The 26,953-nt window shown below is 37.2% G+C and overlaps 2 protein-coding genes across 5 annotated transcripts; one reads left to right on the top strand and one right to left on the bottom strand.

Annotated features, from left to right (window-relative positions):
* Positions 1–882: 882 nt before the first annotated feature.
* On the bottom strand, positions 883–13,959 carry LOC121518966 (lipase member H-like). 2 transcript variants are annotated; one of them, XM_041801683.1, is made up of 11 exons: positions 13,860–13,959; positions 13,310–13,394; positions 9,476–9,846; positions 7,460–7,568; positions 5,168–5,269; positions 4,971–5,060; positions 4,722–4,889; positions 4,243–4,332; positions 2,595–2,703; positions 2,309–2,482; positions 883–2,193 (listed from the first exon to the last, which is right to left on the bottom strand). In XM_041801683.1, exons 2-11 carry the CDS (start codon positions 13,380–13,382, stop codon positions 2,109–2,111), a joined length of 1,371 nt encoding a protein of 456 aa, XP_041657617.1. In that variant the 5' UTR covers positions 13,383–13,394; positions 13,860–13,959; the 3' UTR covers positions 883–2,108. The 2 variants fall into 2 exon arrangements, with proteins under 2 accessions (XP_041657617.1, XP_041657618.1); XM_041801684.1 differs by lacking the exon at positions 13,860–13,959 and adding an exon at positions 13,577–13,645.
* A 1,129-nt stretch (positions 13,960–15,088) lies between these two features.
* Positions 15,089–25,835, top strand: pcyt1bb (phosphate cytidylyltransferase 1B, choline b). 3 transcript variants are annotated; one of them, XM_041801538.1, is made up of 10 exons: positions 15,089–15,315; positions 16,706–16,772; positions 17,299–17,415; positions 21,369–21,468; positions 21,848–21,964; positions 23,641–23,792; positions 23,881–23,959; positions 24,044–24,186; positions 24,297–24,485; positions 25,360–25,835. In XM_041801538.1, the coding sequence occupies exons 3-10, from the start codon at positions 17,332–17,334 to the stop codon at positions 25,621–25,623; spliced, it is 1,128 nt and encodes a 375-aa protein (XP_041657472.1). In that variant the 5' UTR covers positions 15,089–15,315; positions 16,706–16,772; positions 17,299–17,331; the 3' UTR covers positions 25,624–25,835. The 3 variants fall into 3 exon arrangements, with proteins under 3 accessions (XP_041657472.1, XP_041657469.1, XP_041657471.1); XM_041801535.1 differs by having other exon boundaries at positions 17,243–17,415; XM_041801537.1 differs by having other exon boundaries at positions 17,229–17,415.
* The last annotated feature ends 1,118 nt before the right edge of the window (positions 25,836–26,953 follow it).

Genomic DNA, 26,953 nt, shown 5'->3' with positions numbered 1-26,953 from the left:
TATAGCCAGAAAATTCAGATTTTTTGGAACTGACATGTTTATTTCACTTTCTACTGAAATCCAAAAGAATCAACATTTCCATAAAATTTAACATAAATATATTTTTTGTATCTCGTTTGATACATTAGGTGTTTTTGGTAACTGATAATCCACTTGAGGGCATTTGTATCATTTACCGGATTGTATTCATAATAGTTTTTTTTTTTTGTTTGTTTGTTTTTTTTTTTTGCTGTAATTTATAGATCATATTGGTTAGATAGAGGTAGCATAAAAGTATGTATCAAATATGATACAACAGGCTTTAAGGGGTTAATACTTTTGTAAATGTGATAATTCAGTTTCTTATTTCTAATTCATTTGTTCAATTTTCTAAAATTCAGTTTTCACTTTGTTATGATGGATTATTGAGTGTAGATTAATGAGAATATTTTTTTCAACTGTAGCATCAGGCTGCAACACAACAAAATTGAAAAAAGTGGAGGTCTGAATACTAATGAATGCACTGCAGTTACAACAGCCTGCATCACTGCCCTTCCAGAGTTCCCTGCCTTACTGAGTGCTGTTGTTTTATGGACCTTCTTCAACTTTCTGAGTAGTTTATGCAAGTTTATGGCTGTCGCTTTATTTCTTCTGATGGCTGATAATCAGACAAGCTACAGTCGGCATGTTATGTTTACCTTATGATTATACTGTGTGAGTGGTTGAAACTGATAAAACTGAGCTGAAGTTTGACCTTAAATTGGTGTTGTTTTCTTTATGCTGAGGCAGAAGAGCATATAGTCATTAGCCGAAGCTCACATTGCAAAATAGTGCCAAAGCCAGAAGCTTTCTGGATGAAAAAAAAACACTTCAAACATTTTTGATATATCGTACAATTGAGTCAGTATTGTTTTTTGGCCCATTTTACCTAAAACTTGCTAAATTACCAGGAGCAGCTGTGCCCATCTGCTAAGCTGTATAGAGCCTAGTTTTATCCAAGTGGGTCATATTTAAAGGGGCAGCACTCTCTGAAATCCCTTCAGGCTATTACAACTACTATTGCCAGGTACCTTATGCAACCAGTTAAAAAGAAAAAAACAGAAACATCCCTTTAAATCATACTTCACATGCATTTAGTTTTTCAACACTTTGACTTTTGATGGTACAAAACCAGACCAATCAGCTTTCATCTTGACGTATGAGTGCATTGTGAGCTTGACAGACATATTAGCCATTACTGAAATACATTTTTATTCAAAGTAAACAATGAATTCATATATACAAATAAATATTTTTGGTTAAAAGCCTTGTGTGTTTGATTGAGGAACTATCAAAAAAAAAAAAAATATTACAAAAAGAATCTTCTTTGCAAAGGATGGCAGGAATAAAACAACCAAAAAAAGAGTTAATACTTGGACATTTTTCAGTCTTGTGAGGAGTGAGTAAAAACAGTAATATATATATTTTTTATATATATATATATATATGTTAATCTGATCACACTGTGGTCTTATATAATGTATGGAAGTGTATTGCATTTACCAAAGAGAATAAAAATGAAACCCCTGATATTATAATTGAGATATGGATAAGATCATTTCTCATAATTGTGAGATACAGGGTCATTTAATTGTAAGAAAAGAGATTTATTTACAAAAAGCTAAAATAATTATAAGATAAGGGGTTCAAATTTCTTCTTTAGTGAAGGCTATGCTCTTCTGTAGGCAGATGTAAAATCTGACAACTGGGAGAAGAAAATAAAGAAAAAATGTTGCTTTAAAATGGAACAATATTGATCTAGTCAAGTCCATCATTGTTATACTTAGTCATCCTTTTCATCAAAGAAAAAACATTTTCAAACATAAGAATAAAAATATGCAATGAAATGTGAATAATTCCCTTTGTTGGGATGATAGATTCATAAAAACGGCAGGATTTATAAACATATTATCTCTCTTAAACATTTATACTGTATATCATATCATTTTTCATTTGTCTTATCATAAAGGATGGCGTCACTGCCAGGATTACATATGTAATACACTATCTTTGTATTCTGTATTGATTTTGTAAACCACAGAGCATCTGAAGAGCCATCTGAGTCTTTTTAAACAAGAGGAGTTTCATCCTCAGAAGTTGGATTCTTCACAGGGAATCGGCCTGAATGTGACCTCTTTATTCTCTTTGAGAAGGATGTCGTATCGACACAGCGGCCTGTTAGAGACAGAGACAAACTCCCTTTAAACCTAAAGTTTAGATGAATAGTGATACAGAAGATGAAACCAGCTGAAAGGGTGTGTTAAATTCATGTATCAGTGTGTGTGTGTACCTCTCTTCACGCTCCAGATGAGTGAGGCGGAGTCGGAGAACTCGGAGCTTATATTTGGGCTTGAACACGTTCCCGGTGGTGAATGTGACAGACACTTTTTTCACCACTCCAATGTCTCTGTCAAAATGAGCGAATAACCTGGTCTCTGTGAACTTCTGGAACTTTGCTGCTGTACTAAAATAAAAATCAAAAACACATATTCATAGGTAGTACTCGTGAATGAAAAGAAGACATTAAAATGAAACAAATTGCTTCAGAACAGGAGTTCAATAAAGTGAGCTCTTACTGGTCAACGGCTGCGCTGGTTTCTCCACCAGTACCATGAAGTTTGATAGTTATGTATCCCCAGCGCACATCTTCATTCCAGATCATCACATCCACCCTGTAGTTTGTCACTGCAAGAGCATCACATAAATTTTATTGTTATATTCATATTAAACAACTTTCAAATCATTATTGCCAACTTTAACCCATTTTTGCCATTTAAAAAAAAAAAATCACAATTTTCTGCCTATTTTTACCACTTTTAACCCACACTTTGACACTTTCTGCCTATTTTTTTTGCCTCTGTTAACCCATTTTGCCACTTTTACCCTATTTTGCCACTTTTTATATCCATTTTTGTTGCCATTCATAACCCAGTTTGTCACTTTTCACCCATTTTTGCTATTTTTGGCCTGTCTTTGCCCCTTTTTGCCACTTTAAAACCATCATTGACACTAATATTGCCATTTTTTTATCCTTCTTGACCATTTTCAGCATCTCAATGCCTCTGTTAACCCATTCATGCCACTCTTGATCCCTTTTCACCACATTTTATGCCCATTTTGCCATGCTTAATTGTTTTGCAAAAATTGTTAATTTTGCCGATTTGTGCCATTTGTAAACCCTTTATGCCACTTTTTAAGCCCATTTTTGCTTTTTTTGCAAGTATTTAATATTTTTCCCCTCAAAGGTGTCTCAGTTTCCTCTTCTTTATTTTCTAGCATCCTGGCATTTGTGAAAATCATAGCTTAGCCATGAAGGCTGACATTACTCTACTTTTACATTAATGTGCCCCTCCATATTGTTAATATTACCCAAGAAAGGTCGTTTTGATTTCAGAAAATGGGTTTAAGGCTATACACTTTGGCAAAAATAAATACAAGAAAAATATTTGTTTTCTTTGATAAGAGTATTATTATTCATGTTAGAATTAAAGTATGGTTATCACAGTTTCACTTTTCACTGGACCATGATTTTGCTGACCTGCATGGCCTCCATTTGGCGGGGCCCCATAAATCTCTCTCCTTTATCCCCCCTTATGAGCGTCCTTGGCTCTATGTAAGTATGCATTCTATCCCCTCACATTTTCTTGAACATTTTCAGTGTAACAACTAAAGACAACAGGAACACTATTTAACCTTTATGCATTGGGCAAACTTTTATGTTTTTTGTAAATTTACTTATACATTACTTTAAAGAGTACAGGAGCCTTGAGCCTACATCATCATCTGCCCATACATTTTATTTCATTGTAGCTTTTTGTGATGATATGTTTCTAATTGCATTCTCCAGATTTAGACTCATTTTTCTTGTTATTTCTTTTCTTTCTTTAACCTTTATTTAACCAAGAGAACAACCTCATTGAGATTAAAAATCTCTTTTTCAAGAGTGTCCTGGCCAAGACAGCAGCATTTCAAGATCAGTAGCCTGTTTTCTCAGAATAATAGGAAGATTTTTCCTGGTGATATGGAAAACAAGCTGGGGTCTGGCCACTGTGATACACCTGACTCCATTATGTCACGGTGCCATATACAAACAAAGGTAAGTTCAATGTTTGTTCTGTGCTTTTGCAGAAATAAGTCAGGAAATAGAGTTGCTATCGCAAGAAAATAATCAGAAACGACTAAAAACGAAGATGAAAAATGACAATGTTTGCATTCATTACTTACTACAGAATGGTGCGCCTCCATTTGTGGTGAAGTAGGTTTTTGTTTGCCGCAGTTTTCGCAGGACATCTTTCCACTTTGTCACATCATGACCTGAATAGGAGTGAAAAAGATGCACACGTCAGCCATTTTTATTAAGATATCTTTAAGAGTTACTCGTTTTTGTCACTGTAACCATTCATTACTTTTATCCGTCCTGCTGTGAATTTTTTTGCATCATGTCCTAGCCAATGGTTTTGGAGTGGTCTATCTTTAGAACCTACGACCTCCTACTGAATGAGAAAATGCAACACAAATTCCTGAAATTACCAATCTGGATATTTTCTAGAAATTTTCAAAAGTGCATGTTTGAACAGGGATTTAAGTTTGATACTGAATTCCATCTATCTGGATTGAAGAGATATGACTAATTGTTATTTAGTAAACCCTAGAGATCACTTTCAATGGTTTATGTAGTTAGAAGGTATATTTAATTCACAAACCAAAGATGGGACATCCAGCAGCACCAAAGCGCTCACAGCTCAGGCACTCTCCATCCAGAAAGTCTTTGTATGAGGAGCAGGGAAACGCCTTAATGGTACACGACCGGTTCACAGATTCCATGTAGAGATACACTGACCTCTGGTGGTCACATTTGAAATAGGCTCCTCCTGAATACAAGGAAATCAAACAATGTGAATGTGAATCAATAAAGAGGTTCCTATATTTTCAGTCATTTCAAAGGTCCTTACCAGAGAAGATGGTTTTTGGACAGCCAGGTTGGTCTGTTCCCCCGTTAGCGTAGAAATCAATGTGACCCAGAGGCTCCCTGAAGCCAAGAGCTGTGAACAGACAGCACAGGACAATAGCAGGGATAATATACTGATGCAAATCATAACACTTTGGTAAAGCATATTCACAACTTTTATTAAAATCTGGATGAACTGACCGTCTATGTCTGTGTGCAGCACATCAACAAACTGTGCGTCTGAGGCGTCCAGGCGCTGGTCTATAGAGGTGCCTGTGAACTGAGGCCCAGCAGGATCCAGAGCTGCAAACATCACATCAGACCAGGACCACTAAGCTTTAACAGATTTTCATGGTTGCCTTATTGTAGATTTTTTGTGACACCAAGTTAGGATCTTTTCTGTAGCTTTGTATTTTCATCATCTCTGCTGCTTTGCAAATTTACTGTCTTCAAAACATTTCACAAACTCTGAATTCCTGGAACCATTTTCACTCACAGAATTTCTGAACATAGAAGGTGTACCACTTCTGAAGTTGATTTTGATTTTTAGGTTTTTATATACTTCAAATGTGTATCAGGAGAGACACTTGTAATGAAAATAATCTAGGAGTCAAAGTTTGAGTGTAACAGCTCCCATAAAATCTTCTTGATAAGCATCTCAACTGAAACTGTAAACTTTATTAGCTGACTCTGAAGATAAGTGTAACAGCCTAAGGTTGTGCAACAGTATAAACGTTCTTTTGCTGACATGATGCTGCAGATCACCATCAAAGTCTTAGCTGTATGTTTAAAGTCAGATTTCTGACTAAATACTCACAATTCTGGCATTTTTCAGGAATCAGAATTCTGACTTTTTTCTCACAAGTAAAAAAAAAAAAAAGCATCTCAAAAACTTTTTTCAGTGGCCCTAATCCTCTGCCGTATCGTTCATATCAAATTGGGAATAATAAAAAAATGTTTTTCTTTTCCCTTTTCATGTTTTCCAGCAGAAATGAAAGTTTTGTAGTTGTTGTGGTTTGTTTGTTAGTTCTTTTCATTTTCATGCTATTGCTTTTGTGTTCTAACTAAAAAGGAAAACCAAAGAACCGAGCATTGGTGATGTTGCATTGTTTTTGTGTGACCTGCTGCAGGTGTTCATGTTTTTTCTTTGGTCTTCATTTTTTTGATCAGAACACAAAAACAATAAGATGAAAAAACAAACCAATTATAATGTTTTCAATTTTTTTCAAAAACATAAAAAACATTTTTGTGTTTTTTTTCTAACCCCATTTTGATATGAATTGCCTGAAAAAGCCAAGGACTTCTTTTTTTTTTAACATATTTTGTTTTCCTATTTCTACACAGTGAATGTGAAACAGTTTGTTTCTTGATTATGGATTTCTCATTTCAAATAAAAAATATGTTGGCCGTTAAATACACTCACACAGATGATTGCTGAGGGTCATATTCCATTTAAAAGATGACTCCCACACTTTCAGTGATGAAATTCAGCTTTGTCTGAATAGATAGAGGTAACGTCTATCTTGGCAGCCATCAGAGAGATAAACATGTTAGAGTACTTTGACAATGATGTCGTAGAAGCAAATTCTGTATTATTTATTAATGGTTTTCTGTATATTCAATCTCCTTGACCTTTATCTTGTTTTGATTGGTGGCATTACATCAGACATGTTTTTAGGTACATTGTTTTAGAGTTTATAAAATTATTGTCTTTATTTGATCGTGTTATAGCTGACTGGAGGTAAAGGTGTGAGCCCTGTTGTTTTCAACAGATTATTATTCAATACGCCTGGTTCTATCCAAAGACATTTGGAACACCTTAGGATGTGTCAATCCTCCATCCCAGCCGATGGTGCCCTCAGGTGGGCTACTCGACGTTAAACATCTTACTTCAGCCTCAGTTTTTGTCCTAAACATTCTTGAAAGTTCTGCACTGTACTATATATATTTTGTTTCATTTTTTTTTATCTTGGTTTGCTAAACCCTTTTTGCACTGATAGCTTATTACCTCCGCCAAGGAGGTTATGTGAACAGCAGGGTTTGTTAGTTAGTTTGCTTGTTAGTTAGTTAGTTTTTTAGCAACACAACTCAAAAAGTTATGGACGGATTTTCAGGAAATTTTCAGGAAATGTCAGAAACGGCATAATGAAGAATTGATTAGATTTTGGGAGTGATCTGGATCACCGTCTTTCAATTCTTTACTATTGGGAGATGGGGCTAATGGCAGAGGTCTGCACTCTTCGAGTGCTTTTCTAGTTTTAATCTTGTTTACATGGTCAAATATGCCCCTGCAAAATAAGGCCAGCTCACTCACTTTAAGTCTACCAGCCTACAGTGATCCCTTAATCTAACCTATAAAGGTTCCAAATATGAGATTAATTCCTCAGTTTATAACACATTCATCTTGGCAGAGTTGTCCTTCATTATTTCAAATTCTGAATTATTAATCTGACATATGAACACTTCTGATACTTAAAGTGATCAGAAACTCACCTGTAATCCTTCCTATGGACCCCATCAGGTTAGCACCCACAAATCCTGATATATGAGCCCCAAGGCTTATCCCTATCATGTGGATGGTGCTCAGGGAGGCACCTTGTGTCTGAAACAGATAGACAGTAGTCTTCTTATTCACAAGACCAACATCTACAGTGAGTGGGACAAAAAAACATGGATAACATTGATACTGAACATGCTGTCCTCCTGACTCATATGATACAATTTTTATGTCTCTGACTGCCAAATATTGGTATTTAAATTTAAAATACAAAGCTTATATCTAATATCAGATTTTGTGTTAGGGGCATAACAGGTTGTATCAGATCCTATTGTATCCTTTTATATACTTTCATTGTTTCATATCCAAACATTTTGTAACATATGGTAGCATACTGTATTTTGTCCTATTGTGTTGTGTTCTATCTAATGTAATGTATGGTTTCCAAATAAATCGTATCGTATCACATCAGACTGTATCAAGTCATAATGTACCATATCGTATTGTCTAATGTATCATGTCTAAATGATCGTGTTGTATCCAACACAACACGTACGTCGTATCCTTTCATATTATATCAGATCTGATAATATAGCTGCAGACCGTATCCTTTATTTTCGTATCCTATTGTTTCACTTTATGTTGTGTTGTATGGTATTTTATCATTTTACATAATTTCATTGTCCTGTATCGCATCGTTTTGTAGTGTATGGTGCAGTACAGAAGCTCATCATATCATATCGTATTGACAAATCATATTGTTGAAAAACATATTGTTTCATTTTGTATTTTATCAACATGGATGGTATTGACCCATACTGTATCATCATATGGTATGCTATTGTATCATATCATATTGCACAAGATTGAGTTGTACTGCATAGTTTTGTATCCCATTATGTCATTTCATATAGAATTGTATCATAATGTGTCCTTTCATACCATTGCACTGTCTCATATCATAACAGCTAGAAGTGTATGGTAAAATATACGTAGTACTGTATTGTTTCATATCCTGATGTACTGTTGCAAAACATATTGCATTGTATCAGACCTTTACAAAACATATTGCATCTTATCGTATCATATTGTATCGTATTGTTTGGAAACATATTGTATTGTATTGCGTTGTATCATATAGTATTGTATCGTGTCATATTGTATTGTTTCGTATTGTATCGTATCGTATCATTATGTTTGGAAACATGTCCAATTGTATCGAATTGTTTGAAAACATATTGTATTGTATCGTATAGTATCTTATCCTATTGTATCGTATTCTATCGTATTGGGTGCTATCGTATTGTTACATATCCTATCGTACCATACCTTATCGTATCGTATCGTACCGTATCCTATCGTATCATATCTTATCGTATTGTATCCTATCACATCGTATTGTATCATATCATATAGTATTGTATCGTATCAAATGGTTCAGAAACATATGGTATGATATGGTATGGTTGGGTATCATACTGTTTGGAAATATATTGTATTGCATTGTATCGTATCATATTGTATCTTAACGTAGTCTTTGGAGATAAATTATACAGTATGACCATACCATATCTCTTCTAAACATATGGTATTGTTTGGAAACATTTTGTATTGTGTTGTATTGTTGCGTATTGTTTTGAAACATATTGTATGGTCTTGTTTTAGATTGTATTGTATCATATTTTATGGTTTCATACCCTATAAACTTGTTTCATATCCTATTGATTCATGTCACATCATCTCATACTGTATTCTTTCTGTATCATCTACATGTTTCTTATTGTTTTTAAGGGTATGTAATGGTATCAGATAGTATTGTTTCAAAACATACTGTATCTCACCATATCTCATCACATCACATTGTATTATTATATTAGTTTTTACAATAGTGTGTGGTGTGGTGTCATGGCATATTGTATGTTATAATATAGGGTCACACTCCCAAGTTTCCCTGATGTTTTTGCCCCTGTATGCAGGTACAGCAGAGACATAGAGAATGTAGTAAGTCTCACCTGCATCAGTTCAATGAAAGCTGTGAGGTTTTCCGCCGCTATCTGTGTGTTCTCCACTGCCTTAAAATAATTCACATTAGCAGCTCCGTAGTTCCAGTCCACCACTATCAGATTAACATCCTCCCTCTCCAGCAGCAGCTTTGAAATTTTATTCACCCACATAGGAGGAGATCCAGTGGGCCGATACCCATGAATGATGAAGGTGGTGGGTTTGGAGAGGTTAAAGTGGGGGTTGGCTGACAGGTTGGTGTGGGACAGGAGTTTACCACAGGTGATATTTTCCCTCGTGTACAGCAGCAACCTGATTTCGACGCTTGTTCCAATGATGGCATGACTGAGATCTAGATCTGTGAATTCATCACAATCCTGAGCTGGGGAGAGAAAAAAAAGGAGAAGCACAAAAACAGATGTGATTTATGAGAAACATAAATTAAAAAGACATGAAACCAGGACTTCAGTAACTTCTCCTCTGAAGTTTCCACCCCCGCTGATGACATAGCTCTCATAAAGTGTGAGTCAATGTGGGAGTATTAGACGCAACACTATCACAGCTTCACCCACTACAAAAACAATAAACCAACGGGTTGGACTGGTAAAAACAAATGATTTAGCAACACTGAGATTTATGAGTGAAACTGACACATGAGCTTCATCAGAGCTTAACAAAACTTCATACAAGACTTGAACAATCAGATCCCTGAATCATTTTCTTATCATTATAGAGCTGTAGAGTAGCTGTGGATATATTTACTTATGAGCGAACTACTAATCCACACCTCCTGTTATCATGAAAGGAGCTGGCATCAATATTTGCTCTAAAGACTCAGAGTATGAAGTGTGGCATTGTCCACTTGAGGCTAAACAGAAAGTTTAAACCCATCTATATTTAAACACCCAGTTTGACAGCTAAGCAAGCAGACAGACAAGGGAAAAGGTTGGTTTGCATTGAAAAAGAATTAACCAAACACACTGGATAAACTGAAATATCAATTTCATGTCATATTTTACACCACCTGGGAAACAGTGTTTGGGAAGGGCAGAACCCTTAAAAATAAATCTCAGAGGGTGATTGGATGAATGTTCTGTGTCTGCCACTTTCATTACAAGATGATTAGAGCAATAAAACATGACGTCGTATCTCCACCAAGATGTCAACTACATTATTAAGATCTTTTACCATCAGTGGAGCCAGTTAGAAAATGATTATCTTGCCAAAGCCAATCAAAAGGAGAGCAAAACCATCTTTCCCACCAAGAGAGGTTTCCATTGTGGATCTTCTCTCTTCTCTAACAAGAAAATACTGCCCAATACTGACAAACTGCTGCCGTATGCTTAACTCTCTGTGGCAGGCATCGTTTACTGTTTTGCAGTAAATTTAAACCAAATTGTAACAACTGCCTCGTTCTCTTCAACCTTGGTTCAGTCATTTTCTGTTTTTAAAGCTTATTTTTGAACTTTATTCACCCTTTATTCCAACTGGACTGCTGAAGAGAGGCAAGAAATATGGGGGAGAGAGAGGAAGATATGAACCAAACAGCACCAAGAACAGGACTTGATCCTGCAACCAGTGAGTTTAGGACCTCTTCATGTGAGCGCCTGCTCTACCAACTGAGCTGAACCGGCAGTAGGATCAGTTATTCTCTGCGAGACGGATCCACCTTATGGCAGATATGGAAGCTGCCCAATCCACTAGGGTGGCAAGGTTAAAAATGAGCACTGCCAGGGCCCGCTGGTAGTCAAGTGGTTAAGGCGCGCACCATGTATGCAGGCAGCCCGGGTTCAAGTCCAGCCTGTGGCACCATTTCCCACATGTCTCTCCCCACTCTCTTCCCTGTTTCAGAGTCTATCCACTGTCCTCCTCTATCTAATAAAGGCATGAAAAAGCCCAAAAAAAAAACAGCCATGGACACAGGTCTAAAGACAGCATTTTCAACTTGGCAACAGCCATGAATGGGCTTTAAGAGTTCAGATATAAAAGAATGATGCCACAGAAGCTGTTTTCACGTTTTCAGATCTGACTTTTTATTTGTCTTTGAAGATTGCTTTTTTTATATGGCCTGTATGCAGACTGCTGTGGAGCCAGGTCCCAGTCCTGAACAGCTGAACTGAACTGAGAGCTGAGTTTATCCATTAAAATACAGTTCCTTTAATGGACATGCAATTTGACCAAGAATGCTACGCTGTCTGGAGTTTTTAGCCTCATAGCTTTAACCCTCTGAGCTCTCAGCTATATTTTTAGCCAGTGTGTCTTGTTTGGACTTCTGTCTTTAAAAGATTGTAAAACATCAACCCTGTGTTGCACAGTCATGCTCTAAACATCATTTTCTTCAGGATAACCTGAGCTTTAAGAATATGTGTACTGCAGCAATGTCCTTTGATTTTTAAATTGGGACTATAAAGACAAAAAAATGATTTTTTTGCACAAACTTGTTCTCCCATCTTTTTGACACTAAAGAAATAAACATTCTGTGACAAAAACATCTTCAAAATGCTCACATTTTTACACAATAAAGTCCTTCAGTTTTTAGGAATTTGAGTCATTTTTAAAGTGCAGTGACTCTGAGGGACACATCACGGCCTCTCTGTGCCTCTTTCTCACTGAGTCATTCAGGCAGTCTTCTTCAGTTTCAAAGTTTGTGCACATGTGCTGTTCGGGAAAGAATGACATGACGACGGAACAGCCTGCCATTGGTTGTCACAGCCCAGTTGCAATGCACACTGGGAAACAAACAGCCAATGTGGCTGTTAATTCCAAAATTCTTTTAAAACTCCATCACTGTTGTCTTTTATGTTTGTTTTCAACAAGCACAAGACTCCTGCCTCCATGGATTGTGGGGCCCGCAGACGCAGGATTGTGATGTGTGTCATGCCAGACTGATGTCAAAGTCCCATTCAATTTGACTTGATCTACTGTTCAGACTGCGGTTGAATTCCAAAAGATCTGTTTGCATGTGCCTGAAGTGGCCTGAATTCGATATGAAAAGATCAGATTCAGTGTGACTTGTGCTGTTTACACTGCCAGAATAAAATCTGATTTGAAAACAACAACAACAACAACAACAAATCAGAGTTTGGTTACTTTAACTGCAGTGTGAACGTAGCCTGAGATCACATGGATCCTTCAATCTCACACCTTAATTGAGCAAACCAACCAATAGCAGGGGCCAAACACAACAACAACAACAACAACAAAAACACTTATTGTCCTCTACTGAAAGTTTATTCTGATATGCTTGTCCTTAGGCCAAAAAGAACTAAATCAAACACTGATATCTGACAAATGTGAGTGCATCCTGAGGAAACAGACGGGAACATGTGGTTGTTTTCCTGAAAGACCACTGTGTGTTTAAACTGAGAGATTTTACCATGGTGTGTTTTTTTTTAGTATTGACCTTTAATGTGTTTTTGCATGTCTGCTGCCTTGGTCAGATCTCTCTTATAAATAGAGCTAGAGAAAAATGATTAATAAGTAATACTAGATCGATCTATTTGCCATCAAAATTGGGCAAAATGAGGCACTGAAAAGTTTCATTACACAATTAAAGAGAAAAACAAGGTTTTCACATCCAGGAATGCATTAACCACTCCCAAAAAAAATACATAAATGTGATTTTTCAATTACATAAGAGTAACATGACGGCATATACAGTGTATCAGCTGAGGGCCCTGTTTGTGTCTCAGCTGTGTTAGTTTTCCCACCAAATTTCAGTTCCTCAAATATTGCTTCACTCAGCCTTTTCCCAAGAAAGCAGCTGCACACTTACGGTTAAAGGAGTGTGTGTTTACATACGTGTAGCTACATTTGCATTTGAGAGTGTTGAGCTTTGACTTTACCTTTGCATATGTGAACAGTAATCGGCAGGAGGAGTGTCAGGTATTGCCACAGGAACATGCTTCTCACCGGCATGTGCTAAAAGATCTGTAAACAGAGTTGTCAGAACATCTCAGACTAATACATCAGCACTTTAAATCACATGAATACAAACTAAACAACACAGATTTTCAGCCTGCATGTCCTCCTGACACAACAAGTGTTTTCTCTAACACTTTGACAAATCTCAAAGGCTAAAACAAAAAAGAGACAGTTTCTCGTCCTCTTACCTTTCAGTGTGATGAAGCTTGTTGTGAACAAGAAGGAGAAACTCATTTACATTTCTGGTGCCATTTAGGAAACATGCAGGCTGAAAATCTGTCTCGCTCCACCCACAGAGAGTAATCCCAACCAATGACATGGGGATTATAAGTGAAACTGAAATCTGCAGAAATCTGCTGGACTAAACTCTCCTGTTACAGTAGACTCCTCTTGTTTACTTGGGAGAACAGGTCAGTCTCCTCTCTAGACTAAAAAGAGAAAAACTCATCTTCAGTGTGATCAGAGTCTTACCTTTGCTGTAGGAGATTATTTCCTGGTCCTGCGTGTCAAAGATCCACAGTTTTACAGCTTGTCCTGCATCATATTTGGTCAGTATTCACTTCAGGAAGTCACAGAAGGAGTAGCAGAGCAGTCCTCCCTCCCTGCATGCTTTCTGCATGATGGCCACTCCCCTCTGCCCCAGGTCATTGTGTTCACAGGTGAAACATTCCTGTGAAGTCACTCCTGGTTCCTGTCTCCTCAGACCGGTTCAACCACAGTCTCTTCCCTTTCCACTGAACTTGGCTCCAACTTGTGAAAAGTAACCTGAGAGCATTTTTATTCATGTGAAAGGGAGCATAGTGGAAATGAAACATTTTAAGATCTTATGAGCTTTTCCAAGAATGTGTCTCTTTTGCAGAAAGGAACAGTTCAGTCAGGATATATCCAGCCACTAATTATCTATTGGTTTGAGGTCTTGGCTTTGACTGGGCCACTCCAGAGCAGTCACCTTGTTGTCTTTAGACCATTTCTGTGTAGCTTTTGCTGTATACTTCAGGTCACTGCCTTGCTGGAAAATATATTTTTTTTCCCTAGAAGTGTTATTTTTAGTGGCCCATTTTAATTTTAGTCTTAGTTTTAGTCTTAAGACAAACATAGTGTTAGTTTTAGTCACATTTTAGTCCCATTCACCTTCAAAGTTTTAGTCTAGTTTTAGTCAACGAAAAGTCTAAAAACATTTTAGTCCAGTTAAGTTTGATAAAAAGTCCTTAGATTCAAGTCTTTACTTTTCATCATCATATTTTCTCTCTTAAAAAATAGCAAAATTGTAAAAAAAAACACTTATTTTATACAATCAATAGCTTACATGTAATAATCTGAAATAAACTGATGAAAATACTAACATACATTGGATAATAGACTCTTAATGAGAATCATTGATTTTTATTCATAACGGTACTCTCTCTAATGTGCCTTGATTATCAAACTCTTTATTGTTTATAAAGAGTGCATTTAGGGTCAAAAAATGAGACGATGTTTTTAACTGAACTCATGCTTTATTTATTTATGTCAATAAGAGTAATATAAAAAGGCTAACATTTCTCCTTTAAAGGTCTTCCTTTATTCAGGTTTCTTGCTTAAAACTAAAATTCCAATTTCTCCCTTTGACTTTGAACATATCACAATAAGTTCATTTTATTCTCCTTGAATTGCCAAAAGTCCAAGCCTCTTTAAACACATCATAATGTAACGTACCTCGCTTTGTCTGGCTTGCTAATTAGCATTTGTGTCGTAGATTTTAACGCAGATTTCAATTTAGGGTTAATATTTTTGACTGACGGGACCTAGTACAAGGTTTTGGAGGGGTTTTTTAATCCCTGCTACTCTGACCAAGACTGGGGAGGATTACTGTAGCTACAGCAGCAAAAGAAGCTAATATAAGACGTTTATGCTACTAAACAGCTGGTGAAGTTTCAACGGTTCAAAGGTAGGCTGGCTGCATTTTGGTTTAATTTCTTGTAAAGACTGCCACTAGAGGACAGAGAAGCGCTACAGGTTTAATCTAGCTATCAGCTCCTCTCTCTGTGTCGCTGCTTCACACAGGGCTGGCACTGACAGCTGCTCCTGCTCTGTCTCCTCTGGTTGTTTGGACATACAGCAGGTTGGAAACACAGTGGAGAAATATCACAGAATCTGAACGTCTGTCAGTCCAGGACAGACATTTTAGTCTCGTCTCGTCTCTGTAACAAAAACGTATCTACTTTTCATCAGAGTTTTAATCATCAGTAATATATTTTTAGCCCGTCCTCCTCCCGTCTTCCTAGTTGGAAAAGGCCATTAATAAACATTTTTCGTCATTGTTTTTGTTAACCAAATTAGCACTGTTCAAGCCGTAGTTATCTTGCAGACAGAATAAAATTGTCCTCCAGGATGTTTACATATTTTGCCGCTTTCATTTTACCTCCTACCTTTACAAGCCTTTTAGGGCTGGCGAGAAGCATCCCGACAGCATGGTGCTGCCACCAGTGCTTCACAGTGGGAATGGTGTGTTTGTGGCGATGTGCAGTGTTTGTTGTCCAAAAAAGCATCATTTTGATCTCGTCAGACCAAAGAATGTTCTTCCACCTGGCGTGAAGTCTCCCATATGCCTTTTTATGAACTCTAGTTGAGATATAATAAGAGTTTTCTTCAACAGTGAACAGTGGCTTTCTTTTTGCCACTCTCCCATAGAGAATTAGGTCAGTCACTTAAAGGATGCAAATATTTATGCAGTCACCTATTTACCTTACATATTTTTATTCAGTTGACAATACTTTGTAGAAATCTGTTTACACTTTGACATTAAAGAGGTTGTTTAAATAAGCAGATTATATTGACCATGACTGATTTATAAGATAAATCAAAAGATAAAACATTCATAGGGTGAATACGGTTTATAGGCGCTGTATGTCCTCTTTAATATGGTACTGGAAGCTTTTAATGTGACCTCATGGTGGTGCTGCTGGCACTCAAAAGCTTGGTTAGTTTATAAAAGTGGGGCATTTTTTAAGGTGACAAATCTCATGACCATCCATCCACTAGTTGACATTTTGTTCAAAACTAAAAATGTCAGGTGGAGCTGGAGGAAAAGTCAGAAGATCCCTAAAGTCAGTACGGCTGAAGAATCATGAAGGCAGACAAAATGTCACACTTCTTTTACAGTCTAAAATAACACACTGAGGCTACACACTAATCTATTTTCAGGCTTACACTACATAATTTACCACAGAAATGTCTACAGTTCAAGACATTTTGTATTCTATTTCATTTGTTCAAGGTAATAAGAATAATGTCCTTTTTATCATTTATGTGCACTGATGAGTTTTTTCTCTTTCCAGATTGCTGTAGTGCGGCAAGAACAAACCACCTCTCTGGTGAAGCAGTGGATGGTGTCCAAAGCTAAAGGTATGCTATGACCAGTAGTTAGGGCAGCCTGTCATTAATTCAATATGTACCTGAACTCTACTACCAACTGAAATTACATAACTCCCTGCAGAGCTCCGTGGGCGACAGCTTTGTGAAACTCTGGAACAAACTGTGCCTCTGTGTTTGCTCTCAAAGGCTCCTAATAGAAAGGCCACACGCTTACAGTTACAGTGTTTTTCTGAAATTCCCTCTCACATGCAACACTTCACTGTTAAAAGCCTGTTATTATGAGAAATGGGCCAAACATTTCAACATTCACTCCTGACCTGTACACTCAGATTATGAAGTAAACTTGAGTATAATATTTAAAAGATTTCTTGAGACTTTCCTGTGCATAAAGAAATAGGAAGTCCAGAGCAGTTCAGTATTGATGACTAGCCCAGTCTTCATGTGAGAACCTGATTACCACCGTGGCTTGAACTTTGCTCACTACAGTCTGCCGTCATCAGGGTCAGGCAGGCAGACGGGATGTATACTCACAAACACACTCAGTCAGAGATCTCAGACAGGTGCAGAGAGGAAGAAGTGAACAACCAGCATGGCCGGGAAAAGACGAGGTCGAGGCAACAACGCTCAGCAGCAACAGGCTCCGCAGAGACAGAGAGGAGGAGGCAACCGCAGGGTGAGTCCTGCTCTGTTACTATCAGTCAGGGCCAGGAAGCTTGATATTACAGTGAGAGAAAGGTGTTTAATTGAAGTTGTCTTATAGTTTTGTTAGGATCTTTTATAGTGAATGCACCCAAATCTAAGAGAAACATGTTGTCTTTAATGAAGGGAAAGAGAATATGGAGCAAGTATCACTCAGACATTTAGTGAGCTTTTATAACCTTTACTCCGGTTACTTGACTGTACAGTGCAGCCATGAATCTTTCATCTAAACTGGTGAAGTAATGCATGATCATACTTAACATAAACTTTACTGAGAAGAAATCAAAGACAAGTGTTTGGTAGTTCTTCAGCCCAGAGCTATTCCATCATAGTGTATTAAATTATTGGCTTAATGGGGTCTGGGATCCCCTTTGGAGGCATGAGGCTCTTTCTGCTCTGAGGTTGTTAAAATCAGATTTACTCCGACCAAACCAAAATCATGATACACTCATCGCTTGTGTTTAGGGCTTTCTTTGTTTGGATCAAAACAATTTTTAAAAGGAAAATACAATTTATGTTGAATTTTGACAACAATATATCACTTTCAGTCCCCATCAGCTTCTCTTACATGCAAGTAGGGGTAGTTCAAAGGAAAAGCTCTGTTATCTGTATTAAACATTGTTGTTCTGAAGTGCTTTTGCACATTAATATCTAGGCTAATGTATCTAACGTGTTTGGACAAGACTGTCAAAATTAATCGCATTAATCACGATCAATCAAGGTCCAAAATTAGGGCATTATTTGTTTTAATCGCATTTAATCTCATGCTTTATTGTGCCTTTTGTAACAATGTTAAATCCACATGTCTCCCTGCAGCCACAGTGATGTAAAATAAAGCCACCACTACTCTTTCATGTCCCATTTCATTCTAAAAACTCACCGACAGCCCAGTGGGCAAGCCAGAAATCATGTGATCCTCATGTTTCCTATGAGATCAATAACAACTTCTTTTATCTGTATTTAAGTTCATGTTAAAATCTTTGACTTCCCCATAAAAGCAGCTCTGTATCCAAACAGGAAGGCAATTGCTCTTAGGGTAAGACAGCAGAAAAATCCAAAATGATGCAAAAACTGTCATTAAAAAAAGGGAGAAGCAAGATGCGATTAATCGTGATTAACTACAGAGATCCTAAAATTTAATTGGGATTAAACATTTTAATCTTTTGACAGCCCTAGTTTGGATACATGTATGTACACACTGCATGTTTGTTCACTCTGAGGGGGTAGAGTGTGAAATAATGTTTAACTGTAAGACATAAAAGAAATAAAGGGAGCGCAAAAACAATGAAGCATGGTAATGATGATTCTCATATACGTACATATTTCATAAGAGTAATTTAATAATTCAATCAAAATTAGAATCAGAAATACAGTTCATATCCCCAGGGAGAGATTCAGGCTTTACACATGTTCTTCCAAAGAATAAAAGCATGACGATATCAGATATGAGAGAGAATGATGCAAAAAAAAAGTCAATCAGGTCTTAAAATACAACACAAAAATATAAATAACAGTGTTGTAATAAGTTATCAAGCATTACATAAAATATACATGTATACAGATATAGTATATGAACACATGGGAGGAATCAGCAGACATTTGAACAACTTCAGAGTTCAAAGTATGTCTTACATCACAGCAGATAAAGTTGTGTTTATGTATCTATACCCAACACAAAGTCCATCACATATGAGACGCTGGTGTCTGCAGAGTGCTGACATTATTCTCATCTGTCCTGAAGATTTGATCAAATCTTATCTGGTTTGATAAAATTCTCATACCATGCCATGTTTAGGGAGGAGTCCTGTGCTGCAAAACATTGTTATCAGTCTGATGCAGTGTGGCAGCTTTTTATTTCTATTTGAAAAGTCTGCTTGCCTTTGTAAAAACATAATTCAACTTAAAAACCTGTGAACTGGTGTTTCTTCTTCTCTTTTTATCCATCTGCTCTGTAGCTGGTTGCTTGGTCTAGTTTAAATGTATATTTTCTTCTCAGTTCATTACATCTGTGTTGTTCATGCTGAAGTTGAAATCACAATGACAAAAACACATTACGTTCTAGTGTAAGTCAACCTTTATTTGTATAGATGAAACAGATGTTGAACAGCACAACACTACCGCTTTATGCTGTCTTCTTGAACTCCTTTAGCATGTTTTTAAAGAAAATGCGACACTTTTACTTCACTTTCAAAACACCCTTAACCTTTAACAGCATATATATGCTCAGAGGGTAAGCTAAAATATTTCAACTGCCCCAAGAAATGTTCATAAGAATGAATATATTTGTTTGCTTTGTTTGTAGTTGTTACCAAATCCTTAACACTGCAAATGCCACATTTACCAACATGTCCAGACAAACATCTTATTTCAAGATATAAAAACACCCTGTACCCCTTAATGACAGAGTGAAAACAGAGTTTAAGACATATTTGCAAATTGTATTAGAAAGAAAAACTAGAATTTTACATTGACAAGTATGCAGACCCTTAACTCAGTACTTAATTGAAGCACCTTTGGAAGCAGTTACAGGCTCAAATCTTCTGGAATATGACACAACAAGCTTTCTAAAGCTCATTCACGTTGGATGGGGACTGTCAGTGCTTAGCTATTTTCAGGTCTCTCCAGAGATGTTTGATGGGGTTCAAGTCAAGGATCTAGCTGGGCCACCCTGGGACATTTACAGAGTCATCCCTAAGCCACTCCTGTGTTGTCTTGGCTGTGTGCTCACGGTCATGTTGTCATGTTGGAAGGTGAACCTTCAGCCCAGTCTGAGGTCCTGAGTGCTGCACAACAGGTTTTCATTTAGGATATCTCTGTACTTTGCTCCATTCAGCTTCCCCTCAACCCTGACCAGTCTCCCTGTCCCTGCTGAAACCCCCCCCCCCAACAGCATGACGCTGCCATCTCCACGCCTCACTGTTCGGGCTGTGTTGGACAGGTGATGGTTTCCTCAGGACATAATGTTTATAACTGAGACTGAGCAGTTTAGTCTTGGATTTATCAGACCAAAAATCTTGTTGAGCTTTCATGTGTTTTTGCATTGAGGAGCGGCTTCAGTCTAGCCACTCTACCATAAAGTCCAGATCAGTGATGGCTGTCCTTCTGGAACTTTGTCCCATCTCCACACAGGATCTCTGGAGCTCAGTCAGAGTGACCATCAGGTTCTTGGGCACATATCTTACTAAGGCCCTTTCCCTGGGTAGTCAGTTTGGTCGGATGACCAGCTCTTGGACAGAGGTCCTGGTTGTTCTGAAAAAATGAAAGGGGTCTGAATACTTTCTGAATTCACAGTAAATCAGTTAGTACTAGTAATACCAATGATTTATTTTATAGCTTGAAATAAGCTTTAATTAACTAGTGACTGTTCCAAATGGTGAGCACTGCAAAAACTCAAATCTTACTAATCATATTTGTCTATGTTTTAGTCAAATTTAACTCATTAAAATGTTTAGAGCCACATTCGTTTGACAAGTCTGGATAAATATTGCATTTCAAGATGCATCACAGAAAAAATAGGGCCTGCATTGCCATTAATGATGGATGCGAAGAGCTGATAATGCAGTTAGCAAAATGCACATACGCTTCTTGAAGGTGGCTATAGATCTAAATCAATAGATTGATCTTATTAATAGAAACTTACATAAAATTTGACCACTACATTGTCATGTTTTTGTATTTGTATTCATTACAAGCAATTCACACCTAATTTTTCTAGTAAATATTATTTTTATCTGGACTTAAAGTATTCGGCTCAAAAATAATGTAATGATATATTATCAACCAGACATTTGACAAACAAACTTGGTGAGAGTTTACTTTCTACTTTAAAACTCTGAGAAGAACATGTGTTCTAGATTAACCTGATTGGGCATAATTCAACATTTGATCAAGTTGAACATGTTTCTTTCTTCTCCGCTCTGTCTTCAGGCTTTGAGGGAACCAGCTGTTTATGCCAAGTCTACAGGCTATGAATCAGACATCCCTCATGAAAAGCTGACCATCGCACAAGCAAAGAGGGGGACACCAGGTCTGAATAACCTCTGCTGTTATTCCTAATTATGAAACTGGGTGTAAGGTCTTGATATGGGGTCATGGCATGACGGATGAAGGGTATCACTGATCGTACCATGTCTATATGAGCTGATAGCAGCTGTAAAAATGAGTCACGTAACAGTACAAAGTTATTTTACTGCTATTTATTTATGATTGTAGAGTTGTTATTGTTGTTATCTCTTTTCTAGGAAAGTGTGACATCATTTTAATTTGATATTTAAAAACTTGATAAAAGCTAATCAGAAATTTCCATCATATCATTAAATTTGTATGAATAATAAATTAAAGGAAGTGAGGTTTGGTAATATCATGTTGGTATTTCAAAACATGGTTTCTTATTCCTTATCTTGCAGCCAATCGCCCAGTGCGAGTCTATGCAGATGGGATCTTTGATCTTTTCCACTCAGGTCATGCTCGTGCTCTGATGCAAGCCAAGAATGTGTTTCCCAACACACACCTGATAGTAGGAGGTAAAGAGGAAAAATAAAAATAAATGCTGTTATATGTTGAGTTATATTACATGGTATAATCTTGTCTGTATCAAATTGGGTAATGTATCATATTGGGTCATTTCATGTCATGTTGTATTATGACATGTTGTGTTATGTACTATACTGTGTTGTATCATGTTGGATTATATTGTCTGGTCTGTTTGTTTTAGGTATCGTGCCAACTCGTATCATATCTTTCGTATCGTATTGTTTAGTAATGTCTCGTATCATATCATAACCTCTCATCATAATCCTAAATCCAGTTAAGTTCTTTTTTTGTCTTCTTATTGTGATTACTTATCTTATCAAACTGAGGTAAAAAACATTTCCTACAATTAGTTTGTCTGAGAAAAAGAAACACAAGATAAGCTCTCGAATCCTATTGTATCATAACCTCTCATATCGTATCATAACCTCTCGTATCGAATCATAACCTCTTGCATCGAATCAAATCATAACCTCTCTTATCGTATCGTATCATAACATCTTGTATCGTCATCGTATCATAACCTCTCATATTTTCTCATGTCATATCCTCTTGTGTTGTATCGTGTTGTTATATACTGATCACTATGTATCATATCCTATTGTATCGCATCACATTGTTTCTTCTCGTATCACATCTGGTCATTGGTCTGGTCAGTTGAGTCATATTTTGTTGTGTAGAGTTGTGTTGAACTTTTATGTGTTGTACCGTGTTGAACTCATCTCGTCCCATCTATTATCATAATATGGTGAATCATATATTTTAGTTTTGTATTGTATTATATTGTCTCATATTGTATCATGTCAAATCATATCATATTGTGTTGTATCATACCATGCAAGTGGTGTTTTATTGGCTTGTGTCGAGTTATGCCGTGTTGCCGTGTATCATGTATAGCACTGTGTATCAAGAATTGTATTTTATAGTATCCCATTTTATCATCTGGTTCTAAATCCTATTGTGTTGTGTTGTACTGGTCTAATCATATTATGTCACACTGTGCGTCTTTTTTGTGTCATGTTGTATCTTATTGCCTTTTGTACTACCTTAGTTAATCTGTTGTATCAAATAGTATCGTATCCTGTTGTATCATGTTGTGTTGTATCATACAGAATGATGTAGCATTGGGCTGATTCGCACTATATCAAATTGTATTGCATTGTATCCGGTTGAATCGTATTGTGTCGTGTTGTATTTAGCATATCATGTTTTACTTTGCAATTTCCAACCCATTGCATTTTCTTTTAAAAAGGGAGCTATGGAGGGACTATTTGCAATGACAGCTTGACATTTATAACAGCTGGAAATCCATCATTAGCTTCACTAGCTTGTGTTTTTTCATGGGAGAGTGTTATTGAAAATTAAAAATGGGTTAATGATGTTAAATGATTTTTTATGAGCTACTTATTTGTTTATTTAGATTGATATTAAGTTTACTTATGCAGTATTAGTAAGTAATTTATAAAGCAACATTAACAAATCTTTATTTGGTCCTCTTGAGACAGATAGTGGTGTATAGGAGACCAGTACACTTCTATTTGTATTCCATGGGAACTTAGATTGCATTGGCTGTTACAGAAATCCTGGCTCTTTAATTTTTTTGTCATTCCATATTTGCCCAGCCTTTATGTTTAATCTCATCAGGTCCTTTCTGTTTTTGTGTTCTCAGTCTGCAGTGATGAGCTCACCCACAAGTTTAAAGGCTACACAGTAATGACAGAGGATGAACGCTACGACGCCCTGACGCACTGTCGTTATGTTGATGAAGTGGTGCGGGATGCTCCCTGGACACTTACTACAGAGTTTCTCAAGAAACACAAGGTCTAACATCTCATTCTCATTGGACACTCGTCTCCTAAAATATATTTAGTGCTCCATTAATGTGAATGCTGTGGTGTGACGTTCACAGATTGACTTTGTGGCCCATGATGACATCCCTTACACTTCTGCTGGATCAGAGGACGTTTACAAACACATCAAGGAAGCAGGTAAGAATGAGAATTATATCGAACATACATATTGAGTTCTTGGGCTGTTGTTTTTGCTGAGTCAATACTGTCTTTGTATAACAGGAATGTTTGTGGCCACTCAAAGGACAGAAGGAATCTCCACATCTGATCTTATCACTCGTATTGTCCGTGACTATGACATCTATGTTAGACGCAACCTGCAGAGAGGATACACGGCCCGAGAGCTCAACGTTGGATTCATTAATGTCAGTAACATTATGTTAACATGTAAAAAGTAGACATTTCTGAATTTAAAAAACCCATAAAAGTCATAGATTTTAACCCTTGCTTCATTTTCTTCATCTTCCTCCAACAGGAGAAGAAGTATCGGCTCCAGAACCAGGTGGACAAAATGAAAGAGACTGTCCGTACGGTGGAGGAAAAGTCCAAGCACTTTGTTTACAGAGTGGAAGAGAAGAGCCACGACCTTATTCATAAGTGGGAGGAAAAGTCACGAGAATTCATTGGGAACTTTCTGGAGCTCTTTGGACCTGATGGAGCCTGGGTAGGTTTAAAATCAAAGTTACATTCATACATGTATCCTACTTACCCATCTAACACCAGAACAGCTTTAAAACCAGGGCTGGAGTGGGACTCATTTTCAGACCTGGAGTATTATGGGTCAGACCAGCCCACTTTCATAACCTTTTCCTGGAGTTATCTAATTGTAGTATATTTTTAGTAATACTTTTCTATACTTAAATATTTTAAAAAGCAGTTCTAGTAATTCGATCACCTAATGTTCACACACACAACAGCTCACAGAGCCTTGCGTGTTATTGACAGAAATGATTGCAGTGGGCAGTGCAACTGACGCAAAAATTAAGTTTATAAGCTGTTTTATAATTAAAGACTTGTCCACCAAGCGGTATCCTCTTGGAAAAATTAAGACAATGCGAAGTGCAAAAAATTGCAATACCACGAGTGTCCACTTGAGGCTGGCTGCAGGAACACCAGGAGTCCCATCTGAACATCTGCTAAACAGCTGTTTTTATGCTAGAAATAAACTGGTTTACAGCCTGGTTAAAAAAAAACAAACATGTCTCATTAGCTAATGTCTTCATGTGCTCTCACTGTATGGGGGTGAGTTTTTTGTACCACAATCATTTCGATTATATTGAGGAAAAACATTACTGTGCACTGATTTGCGCGTCTTGATTGACAGATAGCTTGACAGGCAGAGGCTACCTTTCTGGCAACTAGAATGCTAGCTAGCTAGCTCACAGGAAGTCGAGTCAGTGGACGGGCTGTTAGGTTGATCCAAAGTTTGGTTGAGACAGCGATTTCAATACGGAAGCTGCCGCTGATTGAAATCAAAAGCCAAAAATTCACAACATTACAACAGAGTAAATCTCTCTTTTGTCTCTTTTCCTGTTCAGCATGCGATCCAGGAGCGGAGTGGCCGGATGCTCCAGGCCTTGTCTCCTTACTCATCACCCCGTGGCTCCCCGAGCAGCAGTCCCACCAGAAGACGCTCAGTTTCTCCTGACTCCTCTCCTGCCTTTATGTCCACCTCCCCCTCTGTTTCTGCTTCAAACTCCTCATCTCCATCCTCTCTCTCACCTCCTTCTTCTCCAGCTACGCCCTCTTCTCGTAAAAGGAGGTCACGGGCATCTCGCAAAGCTGCCTCCACAAAAAACTGATTATGTTTCAACCATGTTTATCCTTTTTATGGGAGGCTAGGAAAAAAGTAAGGAGGCATGATGAAAATTAACATTTAAACAGAAGAACTTGATTATAGTGCATTGAAAATATCCTGATGTACATAATGTTTCATCATTGCAAAGATGAAATGTTTATCCATAATATTTATCCGTATAGATGTACAGAAATGATAATTAAAATTTTGCTTGGATGAGATTTGTTTTTGTAATTTGTCATTCATTATGGTTTTGTGTACTCTTAAACTTAACTAAGCTGTTTAGTCTTTGAAAGCATATTGTTCCTATCTTTACACAAGCTTTATAAAAGTTTAGCTTCATAAAAAGTTTTCATCCCCTTTTACTGATTTTATAGATAAATCATGGTCAATATGATCTGGCTTTTTGGACAAAAAAATAAATAAAATACAAAATAAAGAACAAAAAAACGCTTTAATGTTGAAGTGAAAACACATTTCTACAATGTAATGTCAAATAAACTAAAATATGTAAGGTTAAATGAGTTCGTAAGTGACTGCATCAGTATTCATCCCCCTTAAAGTGACTGACCTAATTCAACAGAGGTCTAGCCAGTTGGTGCTAGAAGTCTTACAATTAAACAAATGGGGATCCCATAAGTGCAGTGAATGTGTCTCAAGTGATTGTAATATAACCTGTGTCTGGAAGGTCCAGTTACTGGTTAATCAGTATTCCTGGCTACCATTACACCATAAAAACAAAAGAACACTCCAAGCAACTCGGAGAACAGTTATTGAAAGTACAAGTCAGGAGATGGATACAAAAAAATTCCAAGGCACTGAACATCCCACGGAGATCAGTCAAATCCATCATCAAGAAATGGAAGGAATATGGCACATGTGTAATTCTGCCTAGATCAGGCTGTCCTCACAAACTGAGTGACCGCGCAAGGAGATTAGTGAGAGAGTCCACCAAAGACATCTATGACTACTCTGAAGGACTTACAAGCTTCAGCAGCTGAGATGGGATAGTCTGCATACTACAACTGCTGCCCATGTTCTTCAGTCAAAGATTTATGAGAGTGGTGAAGAACAAGCCACTGTTAAAGACAACTCAAAATAAATCTCAACAAGAGTTCCCCAGAAGGCATATGGGAGACTCCATTGTCAAGTAAAGTAGAACATTATTTGGCCTGATGAGACCAAAATGGTGCTTTTTGGCCATCATACAAGACAAATAAACAAGGAGAAGAAACTAAGATGAGGGGGCACAAGCTTTGTTTAGTGGGTTTGGGAGGTAGAAGAAAGAGCAGAGGTGGAGGGTGGGGAGGGCTGTGAGTATAAATGTGCACCTG

This window comes from Cheilinus undulatus, linkage group 12, assembly GCF_018320785.1.
Source record: "Cheilinus undulatus linkage group 12, ASM1832078v1, whole genome shotgun sequence".
Classification (NCBI taxonomy): Eukaryota; Metazoa; Chordata; class Actinopteri; order Labriformes; family Labridae; genus Cheilinus; species Cheilinus undulatus.
Note: the sequence above shows the minus strand (reverse complement) of the source record. Positions and strands in the feature narration are given on the sequence as shown.

Bases quoted from the DNA above. Each gene is read 5' to 3' on its own strand.
- pcyt1bb (XM_041801538.1), top strand. From the start codon at position 17,332: ATGGCCGGGAAAAGACGAGGTCGAGGCAACAACGCTCAGCAGCAACAG. The intron at 21,469-21,847 runs GTCTGAATAACC...CTTATCTTGCAG, and splicing joins AGCAAAGAGGGGGACACCAG to CCAATCGCCCAGTGCGAGTC. The intron at 23,793-23,880 runs GTCTAACATCTC...TGACGTTCACAG, and splicing joins AGTTTCTCAAGAAACACAAG to ATTGACTTTGTGGCCCATGA.
- LOC121518966 (XM_041801683.1), bottom strand. From the start codon at position 13,382: ATGCCGGTGAGAAGCATGTTCCTGTGGCAATACCTGACACTCCTCCTG. The intron at 9,847-13,309 runs GTAAAGTCAAAG...TTCTCTCCCCAG, and splicing joins TACTGTTCACATATGCAAAG to CTCAGGATTGTGATGAATTC. The intron at 4,890-4,970 runs GTAAGGACCTTT...CCTTGTATTCAG, and splicing joins TCCAAAAACCATCTTCTCTG to GAGGAGCCTATTTCAAATGT.